The 24,177-nt window shown below is 40.6% G+C and overlaps 1 protein-coding gene across 5 annotated transcripts in view; it reads right to left on the reverse strand.

Annotated features, from left to right (window-relative positions):
- Positions 1 to 1,104: 1,104 nt before the first annotated feature.
- Positions 1,105 to 24,177, reverse strand: part of PRSS35 (serine protease 35) — a 44,940-nt gene continuing 21,867 nt past the window's right edge. The window contains exons 1-2 of one of the 5 annotated variants that reach the window (XM_036379352.2): positions 12,884 to 12,912; positions 1,105 to 7,022 (exon numbers count right to left, since the gene is read on the reverse strand). In XM_036379352.2, the coding sequence (XP_036235245.1) occupies positions 5,765 to 7,006 (1,242 nt within the window). In that variant the 5' untranslated portion in view covers positions 7,007 to 7,022; positions 12,884 to 12,912 and the 3' untranslated portion in view covers positions 1,105 to 5,764. Of the gene's footprint in view, positions 7,023 to 11,517; positions 11,569 to 11,984; positions 12,065 to 12,116; positions 12,214 to 12,883; positions 12,913 to 24,177 lie in introns of those variants that run through there. The other 4 variants (XM_036379350.2, XM_054514181.1, XM_036379353.2 and 1 more) reach the window with 4 other exon arrangements.

Raw genomic sequence — 24,177 nt, forward strand, 5'->3', positions numbered from 1 at the left:
TTCATTAGGAATACATGCATAATACACAGCATAAGGTGCTACCTCTTTGGATGATTTGCATGTCTCTTATTTGGGGAGGGCTTTTTGAACATTTGTTAAACACTATGGGAGATGGGAGTATGAGTGGAAAATACCTGCACAAGGACCTGGGTTGTATGGGAACATTTTAGGGCTGAATAGACATTTGGATAAGATTCCAGTTCAAGACCCCCAAAGCCCAAGGGAGTGTGTGATCCATAACATGTGTTGGAATGTATCTTCCACCAAAGAAACCACATCCGTGCCAGTGGCTTGGGAATGGCCTGCAGGGGCCACAGCTCTCACCCCTGGGTCTCTGTTTGTGTTCCCTGAATGGAGGCTGAGAGACATTTCTCAGGCACCAAGGCATTTGCCCAGATCATGGCAAAAAGTAGATTTCAGCAATGAAAAGATTTAGATCCTGTTAGCAGCCCCAAAAGGACTTTTTTTTCCAGGTCAAAAAGCTTTCAATCCTCTTTATTTCCCGTGGCACTTACTTCTCCCCATATAAGAGCTAGTGGGTAAGCCCTTGCCAGACCCCTGGTAAATATTGCTTGTATTAGACACACTGTTAATTATAGGTGCAATAATTTCTTAACTTTCCATTAAATATTTCCAGCAGCTATTGACCTTGCCAAAAATCTCTCCTTTTACCCTCAAAGATAAATCAGCACCAGTTTCAAGGGCACAGAGTTAAGATAATTCTAAGAACCAAGATGATAATTTTTTACATACTTCTCATTTGGCCTTGTTCAACAGCTCTCAAGGCAGAAAGTGCAACTATAGCAAATAGCAGAAACAGAACTAATTACTTATTTTAGAATTAATAACTTGTGGCGTAGACTATGAGTCATTTCCTTGCAGAACTAAATTTTTTAATTTTTTTACTCATCAAATTTGCTCATGGAGTAATTATCTTGAAGACAGGGAGTTTGTTTTTTTTTTTTCCCCAGAACAAGTTTAAAGAGACATTAATATCTTGTAAGACCAAGTCCCAGATGATTCACTGAAAAATCATTACAGGCACTTAGAGAATGAAGTTTGTGTAACACAACCATGGCTAACAAACTACATCATGACAGAGGAAAAGAAAAACAACAGAAAATATTTATTAACAGAATAAGTGCATCATATAATATCTTAACAGAGCAAAGGTTTGTATTTATTTTCTCAAATGGCTTGTCATTTTGCACACTTAAAAATATTCTAAAGTTTTCTGTCAGTCTTAAAAAAGCAAAGAACATGAAAGAGTCCTCAAAGCTACTTCTGGATGTTTTTAATCTAAATGCTCTGACACTTGGAGCAAAAGACTGATGCAAAGGGGACCAAAATATACTTCCAAATCCTTTGAGATTAGAGTGAAATTTTAAGCTTTCAATTTAATAACATTCTTTTTTTTCCCCCAGTCATTCTTTAATCAAGGACTTTGTAGATGGAACTATCTGCAATAATCTGTGCTTTAAAATTGGAAGCAGTTGATTAAATTTCTATGGATGCCAAACACAAACAGAAGACACTTGAAAAAAATCTATTGCCTAGAATTTCTAGATGCGTGCAAAAAAATGGAGCCAACATTTTAATGCCTTAAGTCTGAGATTTTTGCTTCATTTTTTTTTCCCAATGGAGAACAGCCTTCACAGGAATCCCAAAAAAAGGTCAGGTTTGAGAAACTCCCTTTACTCACTACATTCTTGGTGATCCAGTGTACTGGGAGGTTCATACTGCCAAGCCTTTTGGTCAGAACTCAGATTGCTGCTTTCCAAGGACCTTGAATGAACAGAAGCATAATCCCTGCAAATTCAGGCAAGGATTGTAGATCAGGATTAAAACCCCTGCCTGCCAGCAGGCCCTGCCACAGCCTGAGTCCTCTCACAGCCCTTTCCTTGTTGCTGTTGGCTGGGAAGAAATGCCTTATCTTTAACAGTGAAAAATTGTCATGAAACTTGTGAATTTCACATCTTAATTAATACTATTAAGTGTCTACCATCTGCCTACTCTTTCTCACAATAGGTGCCTCTGCTACCTTGCAGCCATTTCATCTGTTACTTTGCACACTTTCTTTATCCCTTGCATACCATCTCCATCTTCCTGGCCTTTCACACCAACTACTTGTTCTTTCATTCTCTTTTTTTTGCTATTTGCTGCCAGGTCATCCCTTACCAGAAGAATAGAAAGAATTCCCCAGCTGCTTCTCTCCTCCACATGTGGATGAGGTTTTTTTTTTTTATTTAAGCCATATTCATGCTGATTCATACTCCATATAGACACATAAATCTGCAAAATTAAGATGGTAAATCTTAAGGAGTCAAGGAGTTTCTTTAAGCAATTATTACAACATTGGGTACTCTATACCTCATATAAGAGAAATCATTTCCCTACATAATGTGATGCTTTTCTTTTGTTAATACAAACTTTGACTTAATTTTTCACACTGCAGATAACCCCCTTGACTTCCACTGTGTGTTTCAGAGCCTCAGATTGAACACATGCACAAATACCTTGTAGAAGCTGGTCTGGATATGTTAATGGCTTGCATATGAGGTTTACCTTTGGCCCTGAAAAAAACTTACTTGTTGATTTTATATATTCCAGTAGGCCTCTAGGAGAAAAGAGATTTGACTGAAGTTGTTTTTTCCTAAAGCCAGGAATACAGTTAAATAAAAAGATCTACTATACAAACTCTTGTGGAAAAGAATTAGTACTGATGAAAACAAATTATGTACATCCTGGTACCTGAGAGAGGAAAAATCCTTTAGGGAAACATCAGAAGGGCTGGAAACCCAGCCTTGCTGCTGGTGTTCTAGACAACAGCAGGATCTAATCTGCTGGGATCATATTTTCCTCCTCATATTTTCTCCTTGGTAACTAGATAGTAACTGCAGGTTTTTAAGAAAATCTGAGATGGCTCAGCAATTCTTGTCCCATTTGCAGTGGTGGGTACCAAGAGCTCTATGCAGGACATTGAATTCCTGGGATTGCATATAAGTACTTGATTTATGAATTGAAGTCCCTGTAGTAGGTAGTCACAATGTCTATATAAAGCATTTATTTCTCTATTAGGCCAAGTGGAAGACCAAAATGTTGCCTAGCATGCTGAGACAACAGGAAAAGCATTTTGTCCGTGTCTTCTTCTACCTGCATTCCTGACCTGAAGGTGCTGACAACACCAAAACTCAGTCAAAACAACCATGGTCTCCAAGCCTGTGTATTTGCATGTGTTTGTGCATGGGCACTGTGACACAAAGGTTTGTTTGTTTGATTGAAACTAATTTTTACTTTGCTCTGGCCAACCTCTTTAATCTTTTAGTACTACAGAATGAGCATCTAGTACTTATTTTCTGAAAAGAAAGTTCTTATCAACCTGGTATGGAAACCTCAGGTTGCAGCTGAGATATTTACAACAGATGATTATTATAACAAGACTATGTGGAAGCTGACATCAAACATTTTTCATTCTTACCTTGCTCCCAATTCCCAAAGTGATAAAGATTTTATTTCTTCTGAGGAGGAGTACACCTAAATAAGATTCAACAAAACAAGGAATTTACTAAGGCCCCTTTATCTTGATCAGTTTTGGACCCAAATCAACAATGACAATAATTATAAAAAAATCCATGGACCTGGGTTGTCTTGTATTAGATTAATGATGTGGTACCTTATTTGTCACAGTAACTATGGAAAAAGGCACTTAAGAAAAACGTTGCAGACCTGACTAAAGGATACTAAAAATCTGTAGCATAGAGCAAGAGTCTTAAATACTGGACTGAGGTGATTTAAAATTACTGTCAGCAAAGCCACATATGTTAATAGAGATGTTAACAACAATTAAAAGTAATTAACCCTAAAATCTTAGAGATTTATTTCTAAACTTTAAGAATTATTATTAGTTTTCTGCAAACAATCACACAAAATAAAATTAAAACATAATAAAGGAAGAAAAGCTGAGTTTCCTGGAAAGTTTGGCATTAAAAGAAATAGTTTCCTTTAAAGTGAGATCTCTATCTCTTCCAATGAATGAAATATTGTTAGGTTATGATATGGAAGCAAGTCTTAAATTTTTGTGCTTTGGCAATAATAGGACAAAATTGCCTGCATATTCAGTGTGTCAGGTTATACACTTTCAACCATATACCAAAAAAAAAAAAAAGGGTTATTTAAAATCATGTCATTTCATCAAAAGCATGTTTTCTAGATTAAAAAAAAATATTTTAAAATCTTATATTTTTTCCCCTGCACAGGAAGAAAATGTATTTTGGTCAGCATAAATTTATGATAAAAAAATTAAATAATACAGTGATGAATACTCTGAAAGTATTGAAATCCAAAGGATATGATCAGAAAGGCACAGTATCTTTTTATGTTATTAGATTAATGTAGCACCATAAGAATTCTGTGTACTTCAAAATCTTGACATAAAATAAAAGATATAGACTTATATAGCAATCAACAACAGTTTTTAAGAAGGTGGTTTGTGTTTAAAGGTGTATAAAAGTCAAGCTCAGTTTGTGTCTTCATTAAATACACGGTTCTGCAAACATATTGAACCAAATTATTTGCTAACTAATGCTGCTATCTAACAAGATACCTTTTATAAAGCACAGGATAGTTCTACCTATCAGAAGGTGCTATAATTTAGTTGGGAGAAATTTTTAATTAACCTTGTGAATAATGTTGAGGTGGAATCTGAATATAACATGATTAAAACCACACACTTTGCAAAACTGTATAAAGCCAAACTAAAATATCGATTTCCAACTCCCAGTCTAATACATACTATCCTATCTATGAAGCTGAACTTGTATAAAAGTAATTTATAAAAACTAAAGAAATGTTTAGCACCCAGAAAATATATCATCTGTGAAGCTCCAAATGATTGTCAAGTAGCCACTTCGGGAGTCAGTGACTTCTCCCAATGGTAAAGCTAAACATTTGACTAGAAACTAAACCTACACTTCTCCAAATATTAATTGGAAGGCAAAGGCATGTGTTTAAGATTTCTATAGCTTCTCTAAGAACATTTAAAGGCATTAAATATGTCTACATGTGTCTTCTTCTTCCAAACACAGAAACTTTTTTTTTGTTAGTTTCTCTTTTGCTGTTTTTACTGAGCAATGGAGTGAATTTTTCTTTAAGGTGTAACCCTCAGCTACATAAATTTGGAATTTCCATGGGAGTGTTCCTGCAGCAACCAGAAGAGGAAGTTTTCCAAACTAACCATCATCAACTATAGTGCTGCTTCTCAACATGGACCTGTGGTCTTTAGAGAATGCCAGAATAATGTCTTGTTCTCATGCAGTTCATTCTGCACATACAGGAACATGCTATATGCACAACTTGCATTTGAAGAATTGGAACAGAACCCTGAGAAAAGTAAATCCATTGGAAAAAAATAGATATTGCTTAATAACACCAGTTTGAGATGTTTCAACCCTTCTCTGGGGAAAAAAATGACAAACAGGTGCAGCCATTTTTTTCCTCACAAATGACTTGAATTTATCACAATTGCAAACATAAATATAGTTTGGGATTTTAAGTGTGTATCTGGTTGATTACAATTAGAAATACTTTGTCTGACAATTCTACCCCTCCCCTAGAAATTCAGCATTCCTTAAGTCACCATAGCACTACTTGCGAGCTTTGAGTTCAAGAACGTTCTGGCGTGGAGTGATGTTCTTCCAGTCACTGTTGCGGCCGCCTTTCACTCTTGGCAGTGAGGGTGCTAAGCAGAACTGAGGCTCGGCTCTCTTCAGCCTTGTGTGCAATTCTCATCATTCCCATGTATCCAGAAGCAAATCTGGGCATATTTGAGAGGAGTAATTCTTACTGCTACATTGTAATCCTGCTGTTCGCCATTGATGTCCACCCACTGGTGGCCTGAGTAAACAGCGATGATCTTGCGTTTCCACTTCTTTTTGTTTGGCTCCTTCAGACGGAGATAGATGCCAGATCCTGTGGAGCCAGGCTCAGCATCACAGTACTGATAAAACAGATCATTGGACTCATCAGAAATGCTACAAAATCTATAGACCAGCTGCCCAGACCGATCATTGTCAAAACCTGAGAAGTGGATCATGCTCCCAGGCATCATTTTGATCGTTGGGCTGATTCCCAGCTCCATGTATTTCCTTTTGTGGGGACGCTTGAGCTCAAGAACAGCGTAATCATAATCCAGGGCAATATCCCCAGAGACACCCTTAAACCAGCCTTTCGGGATGTGCGTGCTCTTCACCCGGGTCCACTGGAAGGAGGGCATGCCATCTGAGGTCCCTTGCTTCCTCCCAGATCCCCTCTGCTTTCTCTCATCGCCTTTGGATGGTCGCCTAAATTCTGTGGCGGCTTTGGGATCCTCTTTGGCCGCAGAAATTTCTCTCCTACTTCTTTTAGCACCTTTGCGTTTCCTGCCGTTGCCTCTGGATTTCGTCTTCATCAGGCCCACCCTCAGTCTTTTGCTGCCCTTGACATAATCCTTGCCATTGTGCAGGCAGTGGGCTGCTGTGAGCACGTGCTTGGGGGAAACGAGAATGCCACTGCAGCCCGTGGAGATCTTCACAGCTGTGTTGAACGGAAAGTTGGTCATAAACCTCTTGTCATAGATGCTGAACCTACTGTCTGTCCCATATATCTGCCTCTTCTTCCTCAAAGGCCTTCGTGTGGTTGTGTTTGCAGCTGGGTCAGGCACTGCTCCGAGGACACTCACTTCAGTCAGGGTCCGTGTGCCATTTTCAAAAACAGTCTCATAGGATAAGAGGCTCTTCAAGTCAGACAAGGTTGGCACTGGCAGTTTTCTTTGACATTCAATTCCACATACACTGTTCAGCTCTAATTTGGTTTTTGCTTCAAATTTAGGGCTGTCAAGGGAGAAAGTTCTTTCTCTCACAATCTGGGGAATCTTCTTTAAGTGCCAAGTAAAATCTTGTTCAGTTTCTGTTTCATTACTGAGACCCAATATAGGTATGAAAATGACGAGTAGCAGTAACATGTGCTCCATTTTATTTTATTTTTTTCTAAAACAAGAAAGAGAGATTTGAAAATACACTTCAGAAATACATACAGTTATCTTAATATCTTCTAAGTATAATCATGCAATTTTAGAACTGACATCAGTGGAATAGAATTCTACAATCTGCTCAAAATAGAAATGCCTCAGATATTCCCTGTTTTGCCTACTCTTCCAATCATTTCTAGCAAGATGGATGCAGATAATTCAGCCAGCATCCATGCAGAGCTACCTACTGGAAGATGAAATCAGGTGAGTTTTACCTGTTTTTCCCTCAGTGGACAGCAGTCTGAGTTATTCCACTTGGTAGAACATCCTGGTTTTCTTCATTCTCAAAGTAGAACATCCTGATTTTATTTATTCCAAAGATATGCAGTTACATATTATGTTTCTGCTTCTCTTTCCTGTAGCTATACAGTAGAAGGTAGAACATGCTTGGAAACACTCAGTGCATTCAAAAGCTGGGATCCAAGCAGAGATGGATAGACAGACTACACTAATGAGACTTAGGAACCTTTGGGAAACCAGACCAATTGTGTTCTTTCATGTAATGGCCAAAACGTGGCTTTAGCTGACTGAAAAGTCACCAATGGTTCTCCACTACTCACCCAGATGAGAACTATGAATCTGCCTGTACGAAAAATGCCACTTTGCTAACTGCTATCCCAAGGAACCAAGGTCTTCTAGGACAGACAGACAAATGAGGAAAGCAGAATGTTGCTGGTGTAGAGGAGTCTCCTGGTTATATTACATGCAGCAAAGCTCAGCTGAGTAGGAGGGTCAATTCTGGTTACTCATCACATGAGTAACTTTTTCAGGATCCCACAAAGGCTGTAGGAACTGTGCTGTGTGTGCCTTATGGTCACAAGTGGAATGCCCCACCTAGATGGGGTGATGCACCATACTAACAGTGAATACTTTAAATGGGAAAGACAAAAAGCAGTATTATTCCTATCTTTAGTTGAGAACATGCTGGAAAAATGTAGCATTGTTAGAAGTCTGAGGCAGAGCCAGAAACTGAACCCAGAATTCTTGATTCTGAACTCAAAACATTACTGAAAAGACCATTTTTCTCTTTTGGCAGCATTGATGTCAGTGGCATTATCCAACTACTGGCAGCTGCCACTGGGAAACCTGTGCTCAGTTCCAACATCCTTCATTCCAATTACATGGAAACCTCAGCAGTGAAGAAAGAAAGGGTCTATGATTAAACTTTAAAAGCCAAGCAATTCAAGGATTTGTATGCGGTTAAGCTCTCTGGTTTATATTGCAATGGCAGTGTAGGCCAGGGCAAACACAACCACTTTCCTTAATTTTAGTTTAGAATAGTAGAAGTGGTGCTCTCCAGTGAAACAGCCAGTATATGGAAAAGAAGTGGGGAACATTGCTTTCAAAGCTGTGTACTGGACCAGTGACTCCTATGATTTTTGAGGCATCTTTACCCTATAGTCATATTTGTTGTCTATAATAAGGGTTTATTTTTGTTAAGTAAGCACTACAGTTCAACCACAGCTTGTTGCTTCTGATGCAACAAAAAGAGGCTGGATTTGTTTTAGCATAGTTTTAACAATTTTCACCTTTGCCTGAATGGAACACCAACTTTGAGCTGGAGTCTACTTACTAGGATATATACACACCAGATTTTACATTACAAGGAAACCCTCCCTGGCTTTAAAGTAGCTAACTCAGGTTTTGGAGAAGATGTGAGGACTTTCCTAAGACATCTGGAGATTACAGTGACTCACAGGTCTGAGCTCTGGGGTGTATGTGGTCATATGAAAAGATATCTGACAGTTTTGAAAGCAGAGCTGGGGAACCATCTCAGACAAAAGATTTTGTGGAGGGACACCAGTTGTTCACACCAATCTAGCTTATTGGTATAGCAGGAATGTACACATTTAAACATTAACTTTGATATAGTAAGTTACCTTCAAAGTGTTGGTTCAGTTATTGCTGAACAAGACAGTTCTAATACCAGGTTTGAGAATTATTATTTTTTTCTATTTTTCCCTAGAATACTCCTCCCTTTTCCAGCTTTTCATGAGGGTCTGGATATTTGATATTCCTCTGTAGCTGAACTTTGTGAGCCCTAAGGAAAGTTCAGTCACTAACGGCTTGTTCACATAGAAAGTCTGGGTTGATGTCATTCCACTGTGATGGCTGATGTCTTCCCAGATGATCTCATAACTAGGTTTATAGAGAACTGCATTTTTTTTTTCTCCCTGCTTTATAGAGAGACTTTCTGCAAGCAAATGGGTGGAGTACTATGGCTCCCTTCTGCCACTCTTTAGAAAGAAAAAAAAAGTCAAAGCACAGAACCTTCCATAGATGCCTTGGAGCCCTCAATTTGAAACATGAGACTCAAGTGCTCACTACTTACAAAGGCAGTCTTGGAAGCCAAGATTTTCTTCATTTATAATGAACCACTTGTCACTGGGAATGAACTAACTACACTTCAGGATAACTGGAAGAAGTTCAAGGAACTTGATAAACACAGTAATTCTCATTACAGACCAGAGCAGTGGTTCTGCTAGGCAGCTTTGTCATTCCCAGCCATGCATTTAAGTTCTCTTTACTAAGCCCATCTCTGCTGTTTAGAGGACGCCAGCTCCAAGCATGGGCAATGTCAGCAGTGCCATGGCCCAGCACAGGCTGCAGGCAAAAGGGAAACACAGGGTTCCTCTTGCCAGATGATGAGGATGGAAATGTGTAGATGGGTGCAAAGATAACTTTGCAGGGTGGGAGAAAGGGAGAGAGAATACAGCCTCCAGGGGAAGGAAGAAATGTCCTGAGAAGGCTTCAAGCTGATTGCAAGAAAAAAACCCCTCAATTACCCATTCTCCACACTTCCTCCACACCCCAAAATGCTCTGCCCTCTCCTTTCCTTCACTCTTTTCCCATACAGATTTTGGGTTGGCTTACAGTAACTGGAATTCTTGAGTCAGCTCTTTAAGGTATGATGAATTACTTGAGAGAAGACAAGACGGAAACCAGAAAGAGAGAGATCCCCAGCTATATGAAAATGTTGAAATTCTTCCTGCAGTTTCCAAACTCAGCTGATAACTTTGGTGGCATTCCAGCTGCCAGGCGTATCCATACAAGTAAAACTATTTTTAGCTCTTGTCATTTCTTGCTTCCAACATTAAACCTTTCTGCATCCACAGAAAAAAATACCTAATTTTTGAGGATATCCTTCAAATATTTTGTCCTACCTTACTCCAGCTGAATACATGTCAGATGCTCAGGAAAAGGCTTATAGTCAAGCCAAACTAGAATAGGTTTCTCTTCAGGCTATCATGGAAGAAATTTACATGCCAGTGTAGCTCAGACAGAAGAAAAATTCAGTCCAGCTTCCTGACAGTGTTTTATCTTGGTCTGTTCAGTGCATCCTCTACTGTAAGGTTTCCTTATTCTTGTAGAAAAGTCGGCACATTTCAAACTCAGCTTACACAATTTAAAATCCGATTTCTAGGCCCTAAAATAACAGAGGCTGCTAGAGTAACCATCTCCTTTAGCTGCTTTTGGCCTTATTCTTGAAATGACCTGGAAGTTGGAATTCAAAGTTCTACTCTGACAAAGCAAAATAGAAAACAAATTTTTGGTGTCTCACACTCCCGGGAAGAAACCATTGCCCTAATCTTATCCACCACTGCTCCCCCTGACCTCCTCCAGGTGCACTCACTCTGTACAGTGGTGTATGGATGTTGTCCTCCTCTCTTATTTGCGAAAAAAAACCAAAAAAAACCCCCAAAAAAACCAAAAAAACAAACAACAAAAAAAAAACACACCGAGGCTCCTGTCTCTTGCAAAAATTTAGGCAGCTTCAGTACTCATCGGAAGAACTAATTTTACACGGCGAGCGTGACAGCTCATTTCTGAAATCCCACGGGCGGGGAAAATAAAGGACCGCCAGTGAGCGGCGCAGTGCCCGCCGCGGCCGCGGGGCGGCGCTCCCGCAGCGCCCGCAGCGGCTCCGCGCCCGGCCCCTGCCCCGCGCCCGCCGCCGCTCCCGACCCTCCCGGGCCGGGATCCTCTCGGGCCCCGCGCCCGCCGCCGCTCCCGACCCTCCCGGGCCGGGATCCTCTCCAGCTCCGCCGGGCCGGGATCCTCTCCAGCTCCGCCGCGCCGGGAGCGGGCGGAGGGCGAGGAGGTCGCGTCCAGGCCACTGCTCTGCTGCTGAGCAGCCCCGGGCGTCCAGCCCTGCCAGCCGGGCGGCGTCCCCGGGACGGCAGCGGGTGGGCACAGACCGGGAACCGGGCGGAGGAACGGAGGGGACGGGAAGGCTTTGCCGGGATGGCCGCCTTCCCTCTGCCCTCTCCGCTGTTGCCGGCCGCTCCTGTGTGTGAAAGCACAGGGCTGTCCTGGAAGAAGAGGAGGATTTGGGGAGTAGGTCTTTATCTCTCCTTAGGCATTCCCTGGTCCTGCTTTCCGCAGCAGGCTCTGCCTCTCCGCGCCTGATCCGAAGGAGTTTTCCCCCTCTACAAAGCCTGCAAGTTAAATACCTTGGCACGGCTCTTTTATTTTTGCTATTCCAAGATAAATCTGTTTCCAGCAGTGACGAATCTGGATGAAATTAGTGTCAATTCCATAGGAGCGCGGAGATGGTAGCCCTAATACTGAGGGGATGAATCAGAATTAAAGGAGTTTGTTTTGAAGGGTGAAGAGGCTCCCTGTCTGCTCCCCGCAGAAGGCACAGCACAGAAACAAACCCCCGAAAACCCAATAAATATTCCCCTTGCCTCAGTCCTGTTAAGCCGTCTTGTGAAACCGGCTTCAAATATGAAAAAACAAGGACCAGATAAACGCGTGGCGTTTTAGTCCTATCAAAAATATATGCATCAGGCTAAAGAGGCAGGGACTTTATACAAAACATCTCAGCTGCCAAGCTCAAGGTACTGACATCGCTCAGCCCCATCATTTTTTAAAAACGACCCGCGTAGGAAGAATGACATCGCAAGTAAACTATCACCTCAGAGACGCTGGTGAGCTCGCAGTGCCCGGTGCCCCCCAGCCCCCGTCCCCAGTTCCGCTCCTGCCCACCCAGGTCTCTGGGGGCTGCCTCTTCCCCAGAGGCCGACGCCGGGAAGGGTGCTGGTCGTACCTGGCAGCCCGCAGGACGGACGGAGGGGAGGGCGGCCGCAGCCCCGGGGCTCCGGCTCCCGGCTCCCCGCTCCGCGCCGCTCGTCCGCCGCCCAGCGCCCGCGGCTACTGAGCACGGGGCGGGGGGAGCGGCCAGGTCTTCCCAGGCGGGGGAGGGGATGGAAAAAGGAAAAAAAAAAAAAAAAAAAAAAAACAGAAAGAAAAAAAAAAAAGTAAAAGAAGGCGAGAGGGAGGAAGCCGAGGGGGAGGGCCGAGGGGAGCGGAGGCAGATCCCGGTGTCTCCTCGGAGGGGATGGGATGGGAAGGGAAGAGAGAGAAGAGAAGAAGGGGCTCTGCCTGCGGAGCGGGGAGGCGCATCGCCCCGGCGGCGGCTTCTCTGTGCGCCGGGCGCGGGGCCGGGGTGCCCCGCACGGGGACGGGGCGGGAGAGGCTGCGGGGCCGGGGGGCGAGGCGGGGACAAGCGGGGAGATGGAGGGACCCCGTCCCAAGGGAAGGCAGCGGGGCTCGCACCGTTGGCACCGCTCCACCTGCGGTGCGGGCGGCGGCAGCGGGGAGAGCCGCTCCTCCTGCCCCGCCAGGGCGCTCCTGGGCAAGGCGAGGAGCGGGGAATGGCGCTCCCACGGACCGTGGCCTGCCCGCTCCTCCCTGCCCTCACCCCTGTCTCCCAGCCCCGCTGTTCTGGAGGGCCTTGCTCCTCAGGGACCCTCCCTGCCCCTTCCTCTGGACCATTCCCGTTCGTCTGGGCCTCAGAGGCCAGGTGAGACGCACCTTCCTCCTTTCCTCATCACTCTTTGTTCCTGTGGTTTCTCCTCCCAAGGCAGAAAGCTTCGTGTGGAGGTCTCTCCTCCTTGGATCACCTCCTGGCGCTACAACAGGGCCCTCCCCAAAGCTGTCCACTGCCACACAGACAGACAAGGTGAAAAGTACCCTCGCTAAGCAGTTCTGCTAGTGCTTAACACGAGCACTTCCATTGAGTTCATCTACTGAAAAATCATTTCATGCTAAATGAAGGCCCATTGATTTGCCAAAACCAGCAGGAAATTTGTGGCATTGCTGGAGATCAGAATGAGATCTCCAGAGTGCTGCTTTGTGTTTTTAATCATAGGCATATCCTTCCTTTAAAAGTCTTTACTTCAAAAACTTAGTGGAACCAAATTTGTAAACAGGTTGGAAACAAGGCTTTGACCAGCAAACTGCAGCTTGCAGTTTCATTTTGAAGATTGAGGCTTATTTTTTCAAAATTTAGATTTCATTTACAGTTCTGGGTTTGCTGTTGTTTGTGCACACAACTTAAAAACAAAGCAAAATAGTAATAATATAATAACATCTCATGTGCCAGAGAAAATGACCTGAAGAATTACCAATGTAAGTAACAAGGCAAGAGAGAAATGCAGGCAAAGTGGTGAAGTTTTACAAACAATATATTGGACATAAAAGCTTCCACAGTGGGTGAGACCAAGGGCTTTGGTAGATCAATATCAGGTTGCATTACTGAAGGCAGTAGTTCCCTCCAGTATTTCACTGCCACCAATTTTTCAGACTCAGAGATTTTATGAGGCAGGTGCAGTTTCTATGTTCTTAGCAACCTTCACTGTATTCCTCTGTTGGGTTCCTGCCCATCTTCCCTTTAATCTACATGGATCTGTAGTATCTACAACTTGCTCTGGTAACAAGTTCTCCAGGTCAAACATATCTTTGTGCAAAATCTTGCCTCTTTTAGTGTCTTTCAACCTTGCTACTGCTATCTTCATTTGGTGCTGACTAGTTCTCTGTCATATACTCTGTAACTCCTCTACCACCCTGAAGAATTCTGTTTAAGTTAGCTGAGCTTTACATCAAAAACGTTCCTGTTTTCCATCCAATCCTGATGTTCAGGGACCAGAAAAGCATCTGAAGGATGATGCAGCCAAACACTTCTTGGCAGTGGCAAGTAGAAAACAAGGAGCTTACTTGGATTGGCAGCTGTGTTGAGCTACAACTGCAGCTAGGGAGGTTCAAACTGGTCATGGGGAAAAATCTCTTCACCAAAAGGAATATGCAACACTGGAACAAATGACCCAGGCAGGTTGTGGAATCACCATCCTTGGTGGTTTCCAACACTCAGATAAACAAAGCCACAGCTGATCTGATCTGGTGTTGGCAGTAGTCCTGCTTCAAGGGAAAGGTTGAGCTGGGTGACCTGCAGAGGTCCCTCTCAACCAATATTTCTATGGTTCTTTACCTATACAGAAGATGAAAGCAAAATATGGATTTTTGTGGCAGCAAAAAGATATTATTGTTTTGTTGTTGGCCGATTTCCTAATACTTACTAGTATTTTTTTATTTATTTTAATTTTTCATCTGGTGATAACCAGGCTGATGTTCCCATAGGGCTGTTTTCATAACTCCAGGACTCTCTTTCCTGAGAAGAAATGACCAGATCAGATCCTGCCATTTCATACCTGACGTAAGGGCCCTTTTCCTCTTGTGCAGGACATTGCATCTACACTGACCTCCACTGCAATTTTATTGCTCAGTCACTCCCATAAACTTTCCTGCACATAATCAAGGTCGTCTCATCTTTATTAACCAAAATAATAGCCTCATCAGGCTTTGTCACTGACTGCTCATCTCTTTTCCAGACCATTTATGAATATGCCGATTAGTGCAGCACAAAGCAGATTTTTATTTGTAAACTATCATCCCTTGAAAAACTGATCCCCCTTATCTTGTATTTTCTTTCCTGTTTTTCAGAAAATACAGATGACGCATGTTCATTTCTGTTTGTTGAACTCTGGGTGGTGGGATCAGTGTGCTTTCGATCCATCAGTCCCCTTCCTCCTGATTTTGGAATCTAAATTTCAAATTTAAATGATTTTAAACAATTTTTCTTTAATTCTGTGTCATGGTTTAGCCCCAGCCAGTATCTAGCCCCCTCACAGGTTCTCACTCACTCACTCTCCCCACCACAGTGGGATAGGGAAGAGAATCAGAAAAAGTTAAAACCCATAGATTGAAATAACAACATTTTAATAATTGAAATAAAGTAGGACACAATGGGAACAATAACCATAACAATATTCATAGTAAAAAAACCAAACCATAAGTAGCAAAAAAACCAAACCAAACCAAACAAACAAACAAAAAAAAAAAAAAAGGGGAATAAACCTCCAGAAAGACAAGTGATGCACAATACAATTGTTCACCACCCACTGGCTGAAGCCCAGCCAGCCCTGAGCTGTGATCTGTGCCTCCAGGCCAGCTCCCCCCGGTTTATACCCTGGGCATGCCATTCCATGGTATGGCATATCCCTTTGGCCAGTTCAGCTCAGCTGCCCTGGCCATGCTCCCTGCTGGCTTCTTGTGCTCCTCCTCACTGGCAGAGCAGGAGACACTGAAAAGTCCTTGACTCAGGGTAAGCACTGCTGAGCCACAAATAAAACATCGGTGTGTTACCAACATTGTTCTCATACTAAATCCAAAATACAGCATGAAACCAGCTACTAGGAAGAAAATTTTCTCTACCCTAGCCAAAAGCAGGATGCCTGTTTCATTAATATTTTATTTCTTGTAATAACAATATTATACAATATGGATAATTCTTCATAAATAATGAGAGATTTAAAAAAATAATTATCACATTAAAATTTTATTCAAAATATAGTTTGAAGAAGATGTATCTAATGTAGATTTCAGAGTACTGATACTTTAAAAATACACTGTATAATATACATGCTAGGACTGTAAAAATATAATTGTTGGAAAATTTACGGCATGCTAATTTTATCCTTCAGAAGTAATTTTATCTCATCAAAAGATTAGCGAACCCTTTTGGTATTTTTATGTGTTCCAAAAATAAGTTTGAGATCATATACTGACTGAGAGATGTTCACTTGCAACTTTGAAAGAATGATACCTAAATTAAAAAAAAAAAACAAAAGTCAGAGAAAAAAATAAAACCAAATCTGCATTAACATCAAGAATGCACTAACTTTTATCGAAATTCTTTCTGCATATCCACAAAGAACATAAAGTAAAAACCCCAAGTTTTTACCATCAGATTTGTAGCCTGGGTTTGAGTGAATTCACAGAACTTCTGTATTCTTATCTTGGGGTAAATAATGCACAAAATGGGTTACAAAATGTTTCCAAGTAAGATTCTCTCAGATTTTTTTTTTTTTTTCAGGTAGAAATCTGAGATAAGAGCTTCAGCTTTCCCTGCGGGGAACGTGCACTGAGTGTGGATGTAGTGGCTGGGCAGCTGCTCCTGGAATGTCATTTGGCCCTGCGGTGCTGGAGGAACACGTGGGCCTTGCACACATCCAAAAAATGTTTGATCATAGCAACAACATGCCTTGTCTGCAACCTCCTTGTACTGCACCTACCCACAAAATATTCTTTCACATGTGAATTAAGGGAAGACAGGCAGTGCAACTCAGGAAAACTGAAACAAGGTTCACAGATGTAAAAAAGAATGCAAATGCCTATAACCAAATTAAAAGTTGTTGTATTACCCACAAGAAGTCAGCTTTAAACTCTTCCCTTTTTCCCTTCAGTTCTTCTTGTACTTGCATATACATGCATCCATGTGCTTTATTCCAAAACTAATAATTACTTGGATAGTGCAGGTAACTCCCTTTTCTTCATACTTTAATTCTCAAGTTGAAGCTTGAGTACTTGTGGGTACTCTTCCAGCTCAGCTGAAAGATGTTTCCCTTCCTTTCTACTTTTCTCATCCCAGGCAGATTTTTGGTCCCAGACTATTTTTGGTGAGTTTTAACACTTTTCCAATTCCCGAACTCTAAACTTGGGATAACCCATTGGCTCGTGATGAATGGACGTGAGATATTTCCTACTGCTTTCAGAACAAAGGGATGTGAAATACAATGGATATTTCTTACAGGATCACGAATAGTCTCCATGGTAGTGTCTCTTCTGTGGCAGCCTGTTGCCACAGAGGCCCTTTTGTTTTGTGGACCAGTGGGGTTGGTTATTGTGCTGTTCAGAGGTGCCTGTGACACAGTGCTGACCGGTTAGACTGAAACCCTGAATGAAACAGGCCTCTGTTAGAAACCCTGCCTTTGAGAACTTGAAAAAGACGCAAAAACCGCAATACATGGCGTAATTGTTTAGCAGTGCACACAATGGGGACAGAGAGGATGGCAAACAGCATTGCTAGCTCTCCTGAAATGCTAGAATTCAGGAGAATTCTGCACAGACCAATGGACTATTGCAGCACAGCGAGGTATCCACTGAGGATTGGACATACAAAGTACTGTGGTGCCAGACACATGGAGGTTAGCAATGAGTGCACTGTCATCAACACAGGAACTTAGAGATCACAAAAAGGAGGGATATGAAAGTTGAGGTGTCTAATTGTGACCTGATTTTCACAATATGGGTTTAGGAGCTAGATATATGGGTAAGTAATAGACATGAAAAAAACCTCACTTTGTAGTAGTGCAAACAGATGAAATCCCATTTCTGAGTTAAAACAGTGTCAAGTTTGTGATCGAATCAAGCAGATGCATGGAGCTCTGAGAAACCTGGTCCAGTGAAAGGTGTGTCCTGTCCACAGCAGTGAGGGTGGAACAAGATCATTTTTAAGGTCCCTTCCAACACAGGCCATTCTATGATTTTACATTTTTTTCTTCAGTGAGGCAGCAAGGAAAAATAAATGTGGTTCTGCCTCAGTATATGACCCACAGGAGAGAAGCTCTTCTAACAGTGCAGAAAGTAAGTTAGTTAATAGCCCAGTCACCACCCAGCTCCTGACTTTAGCACATTTTTATGTCCCTCTAGAGCAGCAGTTGAAAATGAAGCTGGACAGGCTCACTGTTGTAACATTTGTGCACTTAGTAGGAAAGCAGAGTGGATTACGCACTCATCATCACTAAACAAACAAAACCTACAGTTCTTACCTGATGTGCATCATCCTGGAAATTATTTACATATATATATACACAATGTTCACTTTCCATCTATATATATGTAATGTTCAGTTTACATACAAATACACACACACACACACACACACACACACACACACACACATATATAGGCAAAGTGAACATTTTCCTCAAGGAAAATTTCCACAAGAAGAGGTACTTCTGGAGATGTGTCAGTTGGCAAATATTTTTATGCATGCAATGTGTTGGCAGGTTGCAAGCAGGTACTGTTAAGGAAAAAAAAATCCAACCCACACCATTTTTGTGAGCATACTACTTTGAAGGAAATAGTTTCCTCCAACTGGCATTTCCATTGCACAGCCCATCAGCAGCTTTGCTGGAAAATCAGTGAATTACAGATGCTAATGCAGCATACCATGATATGGATAAATGACATATTGATGTGAGGAGAAAAGAAGTGCATGAACAAAGACTCTGAGAAGCTTTGGAAGAAACCCCAAATTTGCCTGGCTAAAGCTGGATATTCATCCCTTCCCCAAGCCTCTAAACTCCTATAATGGAAACAGCATACCACTGAGGAAAGTTAATAGAGTGACATTGACATGCTAGATAAAATTAGATTTTAGCTACCTTCAGCATGATCGACCCAAGAAAGGGGAAAGAGAATCCAGGGAAAGATGAACTGGCAAGGGACATTGCACCTAATCTCACCATTCAAAGCAGCAGAGGGTGAGTGGCAGTGAAATGCACATCTTAAAAAGTCTGAGAAATCAGAGGAATTAACAGCAATATGTTACTGGAAAAAACGTGACATTCAGCATAAAACTGAGTTCCAAACAGAGTATTCAACTTCCAAACAGAATATGGAAGTAGTATTCCTCTAGAAGTATGGACAAAATAGAGAAACATGGAGTAACAGAAATTGCATTAAAAAAATTTAAAAGGGATATTGGCTTTAATTCATGGGTATTATGGAATAGTCTTTATTGTCACTGTTAACTGAAGGTGACTATAAACCATTTGCTGCCATTATAAACATGCCCAGGAGACTACAAGACTCATTTTTCAACTGTAGATGCATTAATTTAAAGTTATTATAAACCTGAGAGGAAAAAACACATTTTAAAAGGATCATTTACTAAACCATATTCCAGAACGTTATTCCATCACAAGGTAAACTTTTTTATTTAAAATTCTTAGTAAAATATAGGTATCAAGTCAAATCAGAAGAAAACCTGGTGACACTGTTTAAAAATTCCATTACAAGCTTGAAATACCTGGATGTTTCCGCTAAAAATATTAACAGTGTAATAACTAATAATGGTGGAAATTTTAAGGTTTCACTTTAGACTTCAAACTTAATCTTCCACTGGAATGAACACAGGCATTTTATACTTCTCAGAGCCATAATTACTGGTAGGAAAACAGCATTATATTGATTGCCAAAAGCCATGGTGAATATGGCATCAGGGTTGCTAGGTATGCCTTGTTGCCCCCTAGATAGTGCACATTACCTTTGTACCTCTGAAGCTGGCATGGAAAACTAAAACCAAACAGCACCCAGGACATGTTTTTAATGCAGCCTTCATCTTCTGTTTTGCACCTCATGTAGCTGTCATTCATGTATTCTCACCTGTGACCACCCCTGTGTTAGGCAGGACTGGGCCACGTTGGTAGCAGTGGGGAAGCACAGCTGCAGCTAAAGAAATGGGGGATCTTTCTTGTGGGTGATACAGGAGATGGAAGTGATCACTTATAACCATCCCTCTGGATCACAAAGCCTCTGCATATTTCAGATAGTTTTAAAGCTGTCTGTAGGTTTTCAGTTTGCTGCTGGAATCATTTCCACATGCTAACAACCCAGTAAATGGTGCAGCAAGGAGAGGGAAAGCAGAAATGCCTCACCCTCATCAGACACCCCTTCACACTTTCTCAGTATGGATTTCTACAGTAGCATTTGAAGAGAATCACATCTCCTGACTGTTATTCCAACTGTGCCAGTGCCGTAAGGATTTCTGGAGATCAAGAGGTTACAGACAGAAGTATCCTCAAAGGCAGCCTATAGATAAACAGGAATATCTATTGAGGGATGATTTTGCCTTTTTTTTTTTTTCCTAATAAAGTCTGACCTAAATTTGAATTTTATCTTAGTAAAGACATGTCTTAAGACTGTCAAGTAACCTTTCAATGTCATTCATGACACATCCAGGTTCAGGAAAGATGCATCTGCATGCAGTCACAAAAAGACTCAAGGGTCTCTCCCAGAAGAGCAGTACTTTGACAAAGGAAAGACAGAAGAGGAAGATGCATATATTTTAAATGTGGTAGGCAAATTAAAAAAAACATGTTAATGTCTTTGAAAAATTAAAAAGAAAAAAAGAAAGATGACAGAAATTAGGAAATAAGTTATCATTTTATTTTTCTGATATTGCTTGGGAAAACTGTAAATTTGGGCATAAGTCTGGAGGGTAATTGGAAAAACAAGAGCTGAATTAACCCTGATACAAGCTGAAGTTTTTTGGGAAAAAGTTCTGCTTCTGTTCATTCCTGCCTCACAATTCTCTAGTAGATTACTTCAGCTATAACACAGTAGAGCATGCAATGCAAGCAGTGCAGAGCAGGACACCTCTAGCACCTGGAAGTAGATTGAATCAGACCAATACTTTCAAAGGGATCAGCAAATCAAAAGTAGCATATTGGTTTATTTATTATCCCAGAATACCTGCACTTCTTATTTTGAATGTCTCTTTGAATTAAATGTACTGGAGAGTGCATCTTCAGTGACGTCTTCAACAATTCTACAGATTGTTTGATACCAATATCATATTCATCCCTATTAATTTATTTGGTCTTCTTGCTGGTACAACTAATAAGGTAAGAGAGACAAACCCAAAGCTCAAAGTAAGATACTGAAAGGGGTTCTTTTTCACTTCACTTTGTAGCAGGTCTCAAGAGAGAAAAACAATGGTGGGGATTCAATAACCACATAGATTCTCCTCCTCTACCCATTACAATTTTTTCTTCTGATTAACTCTCTAAACCACAGTCTCCTTGCAGAGTGTAACAACACTAAAACAAAACAGATGTGAGAAGATTGACTTTAGAATGAATTTCATGCAAGTTAAAATAAATGGAAAGTTATAGCTCCAACTTGTAATGGAAAACTGATACTCTTCAGAATTATCACCCATCCACATACTTTTGCTCAGCCAAGATTTTTAAAGTAAAAATTACATGTGACTCAGTTACCAAATCCTCCTTAGCTGTATGTTTTGTCAAAACTCCCTAAGAAGGGATTTGCCTGTATCTTGTATTTCTACAAACCTCACCTTGCTTGCAGCAGATGCAGACATTTATGTACATTCAGATTATTACCAGAAATCGTGGGACTGCTCAGTGTACAATCCTTCCCCACCACAGCAAGCACAAGTTCAGTGTCTTCACCTGTGGCTCATGGTTCCCCATTTTCTATTCATTAAGGTGCTGCTTGTTATTTTGATGCCAACTCCTCTCACTTATGCCATTACCTGTTCTGTTTTAATCACAATTTCTGTTAGCCCACGGCTGCAGCAACAGCTCTGCACTTCCACTTGAAAATCCTGAGTTTAGCAATTCATGAACTGCATCTAAAAATAAATCCTCATTTGAAAACTGGCATTCAAGCTACAGTCTTCAGTTTCTGTTTAAGCATATTTAGGTAGTTCAGCAGCTTTATCTTAGAGCACAAAAGACACCTTTGTTCCAGAAAGCATTCTATTTTTCCATGTTCAGAACTGTGATGATATTGTTCTGTATTTCAATTATCTCTGAGCTTTTAAAAAAAGATAGTTCATTTACAGTGTATCAGCTTTGTACTTCCTTATACTTTGACAGTCAGTGCTGAGTAAAAGTAGGAAACCACCATTTGTAGTCACATGGATTAGAAAATTAACTGTAGCGTGCCAGAAATATATGGAAATAGCTGGTCCCTTTATTTCTTCTGGAAATAGATGCTGAAGAATATATGCCTAATTTAAACACTTACTACAGAACAAAATGGCTTTGCCTTCCAAGTTAAATAAGCATCCAGCCAGCAGAAAGGCTTCCCAGTTGCTAACAGAACAATAAAAGGGAGTTCTCTAGAATAATGTAAAACTCTTCTAGAGAATGGAGGTCCCAAGTTGCTTAGAACCTCTTCATTCTCATTTGTAATTCCTTGTTCCAGTTATCTACCCCTTTTTCTCAAACCCAGGAAGATTTTACAATGTGTAGACATTTACTCCAGCCCGTGGTGGGCTGTTTGAACCTCAGAATGGCTGAGCAAAGTTACAGAATTTTCAGTGAATCCATCAACTCTTCTGCACTTTTCCTACAAGATCTGTCAAACTGCAGAGGAGGAATTAAAAAGGAAAGGCCCAGTTGGGCTGGCTTGGGATTTTGCACATGACCAGAGATTTCAAGACGTCAAAATTTTCAACCAATCAATACTGCTTACTTAAGGACTAATTTGCATTGCTTCCTGGAACCTTTTAAAGGTCCAAATGGGGATGTGGCAGCTACCAATACTTAGAAAGGGGGCATCTGCCTTCTGTAAACCTCATAAATGTAATGGCCACTGAAGTTCATTCAGCAATTTATTCAGAGATTCCAAAATGTGTGGTTACACAGGCCTAGAAGAGCATAACCACTGTTCTTCCAGCTTAACTATTCATAGATATGAAGTGCTGCTCACAATACACGTGTACTTTTGTGTTCTGCTAAATAATGCAAGCATACGCTGTCTGTAAGGATGCCAAGTGCATAACTTACTAGCTATTTCATTTATTTGAGTATCCCATGGAAAAAAAAAAATGTATTATTTACTTACTAAAATGGGTGATGTAAAAGTAAAGAAGCAAAAGTAATGGGTCAAATTTCCAGAAAAAATTCACTACAAATTATTTTCAAATTATGTGTACAAGCAGAGACCATCAAAAATATAATTCTGTGTGCAAACTTATTATTCCATACCAGCAAACTTATGAGCTGGTATGGAAGCTCATACCAGCTTCCACAGAAGAAAATTCCCCTAGGGAGGTAGACTACTCATCTGGATTATTAACTGGGCTCAGAAGCCAAGATTTTTAAACAACAGTCATTAGTGATTTAATAATACATTAATATGACTCTGAGGTTAAAACCTAAAGCACAGAAAATAAAATCCTACAGGAATAAGATATGAATAATGGGAAAATTCACTGTCTTTGAATTTTTCTTTACATTATCATGGTCATGCTTTGTTGACTTCAGCAAATTGCATTGCTGCTTAGCAGCATTATTATCTTAACTCTAAAATATTCAATTAAGGTTTTCTTGAATGGAGTTAATTAGAAAAATATGATGGTATTCCCATGGTGTAATCCTGACTTCATTCTTTACTTCTTTATTCTTCCACTTGCCAGAAAGAATTGGAAACACTGCATTCAGTTCCACTGAATCAGCTCTTTTCTGTAAAACATACAGAATCACAACTGGTGAGTTTCATTTATTAATTGTAGAATGAGTCTTTTTTGAGATGACAGGAAAATGTCTCCTTATATGAAATATTCATATTTTCCTTCAACAAAAGATTTTTTTCACTTCTAATATCTCTAAGACATAATTGTCAAAAGATATAATTATTAATTAGGATTGTAAATTACTAGAAGTGTGAAATACTACTGGATAAAGGTTTTAATTTGTAGAGTGGGCCAAGCTTATGTACCTCTGTTAATTTATGTAGTTTTTATTTTTCAATTCTCCTATCCAAAGAACAAATCAGTTCTGCTAATATTTGCAGAAGTCAAATTCCATTGTTTTGCAAGAAGCAAACATTACAAAACTGAAATTGTTGCTTAGACTTGAAGTTCTAAAAGTGTCAGTTGTCTATGTGGAAATTAAGATAATTTTTAAAATCAAGGTTTTAACTAATTTTGATTCAAAACATTGGTGGGCTAAAAATACTACATGGTTTAGTCATAATTCAAAAAGATGGTAATCAAATTGCAGCAGTTAAAATAACAAATATGTATTTATTAACCCTGTTAATAGAAAATTAATTTGGCTTAGTCCAAACCTTCTTATTCTTCTTTCATTCCTAGTGCACAAGAGTGAAGGAGTTGGCAGAGACCTTTCTACCCATGTTGATTTTAGTCCCTAGCTACAGTTATTAGCTAA

The sequence above is a fragment of the Molothrus ater genome, chromosome 3, assembly GCF_012460135.2.
Source record: "Molothrus ater isolate BHLD 08-10-18 breed brown headed cowbird chromosome 3, BPBGC_Mater_1.1, whole genome shotgun sequence".
In the NCBI taxonomy this organism is placed as follows: Eukaryota; Metazoa; Chordata; class Aves; order Passeriformes; family Icteridae; genus Molothrus; species Molothrus ater.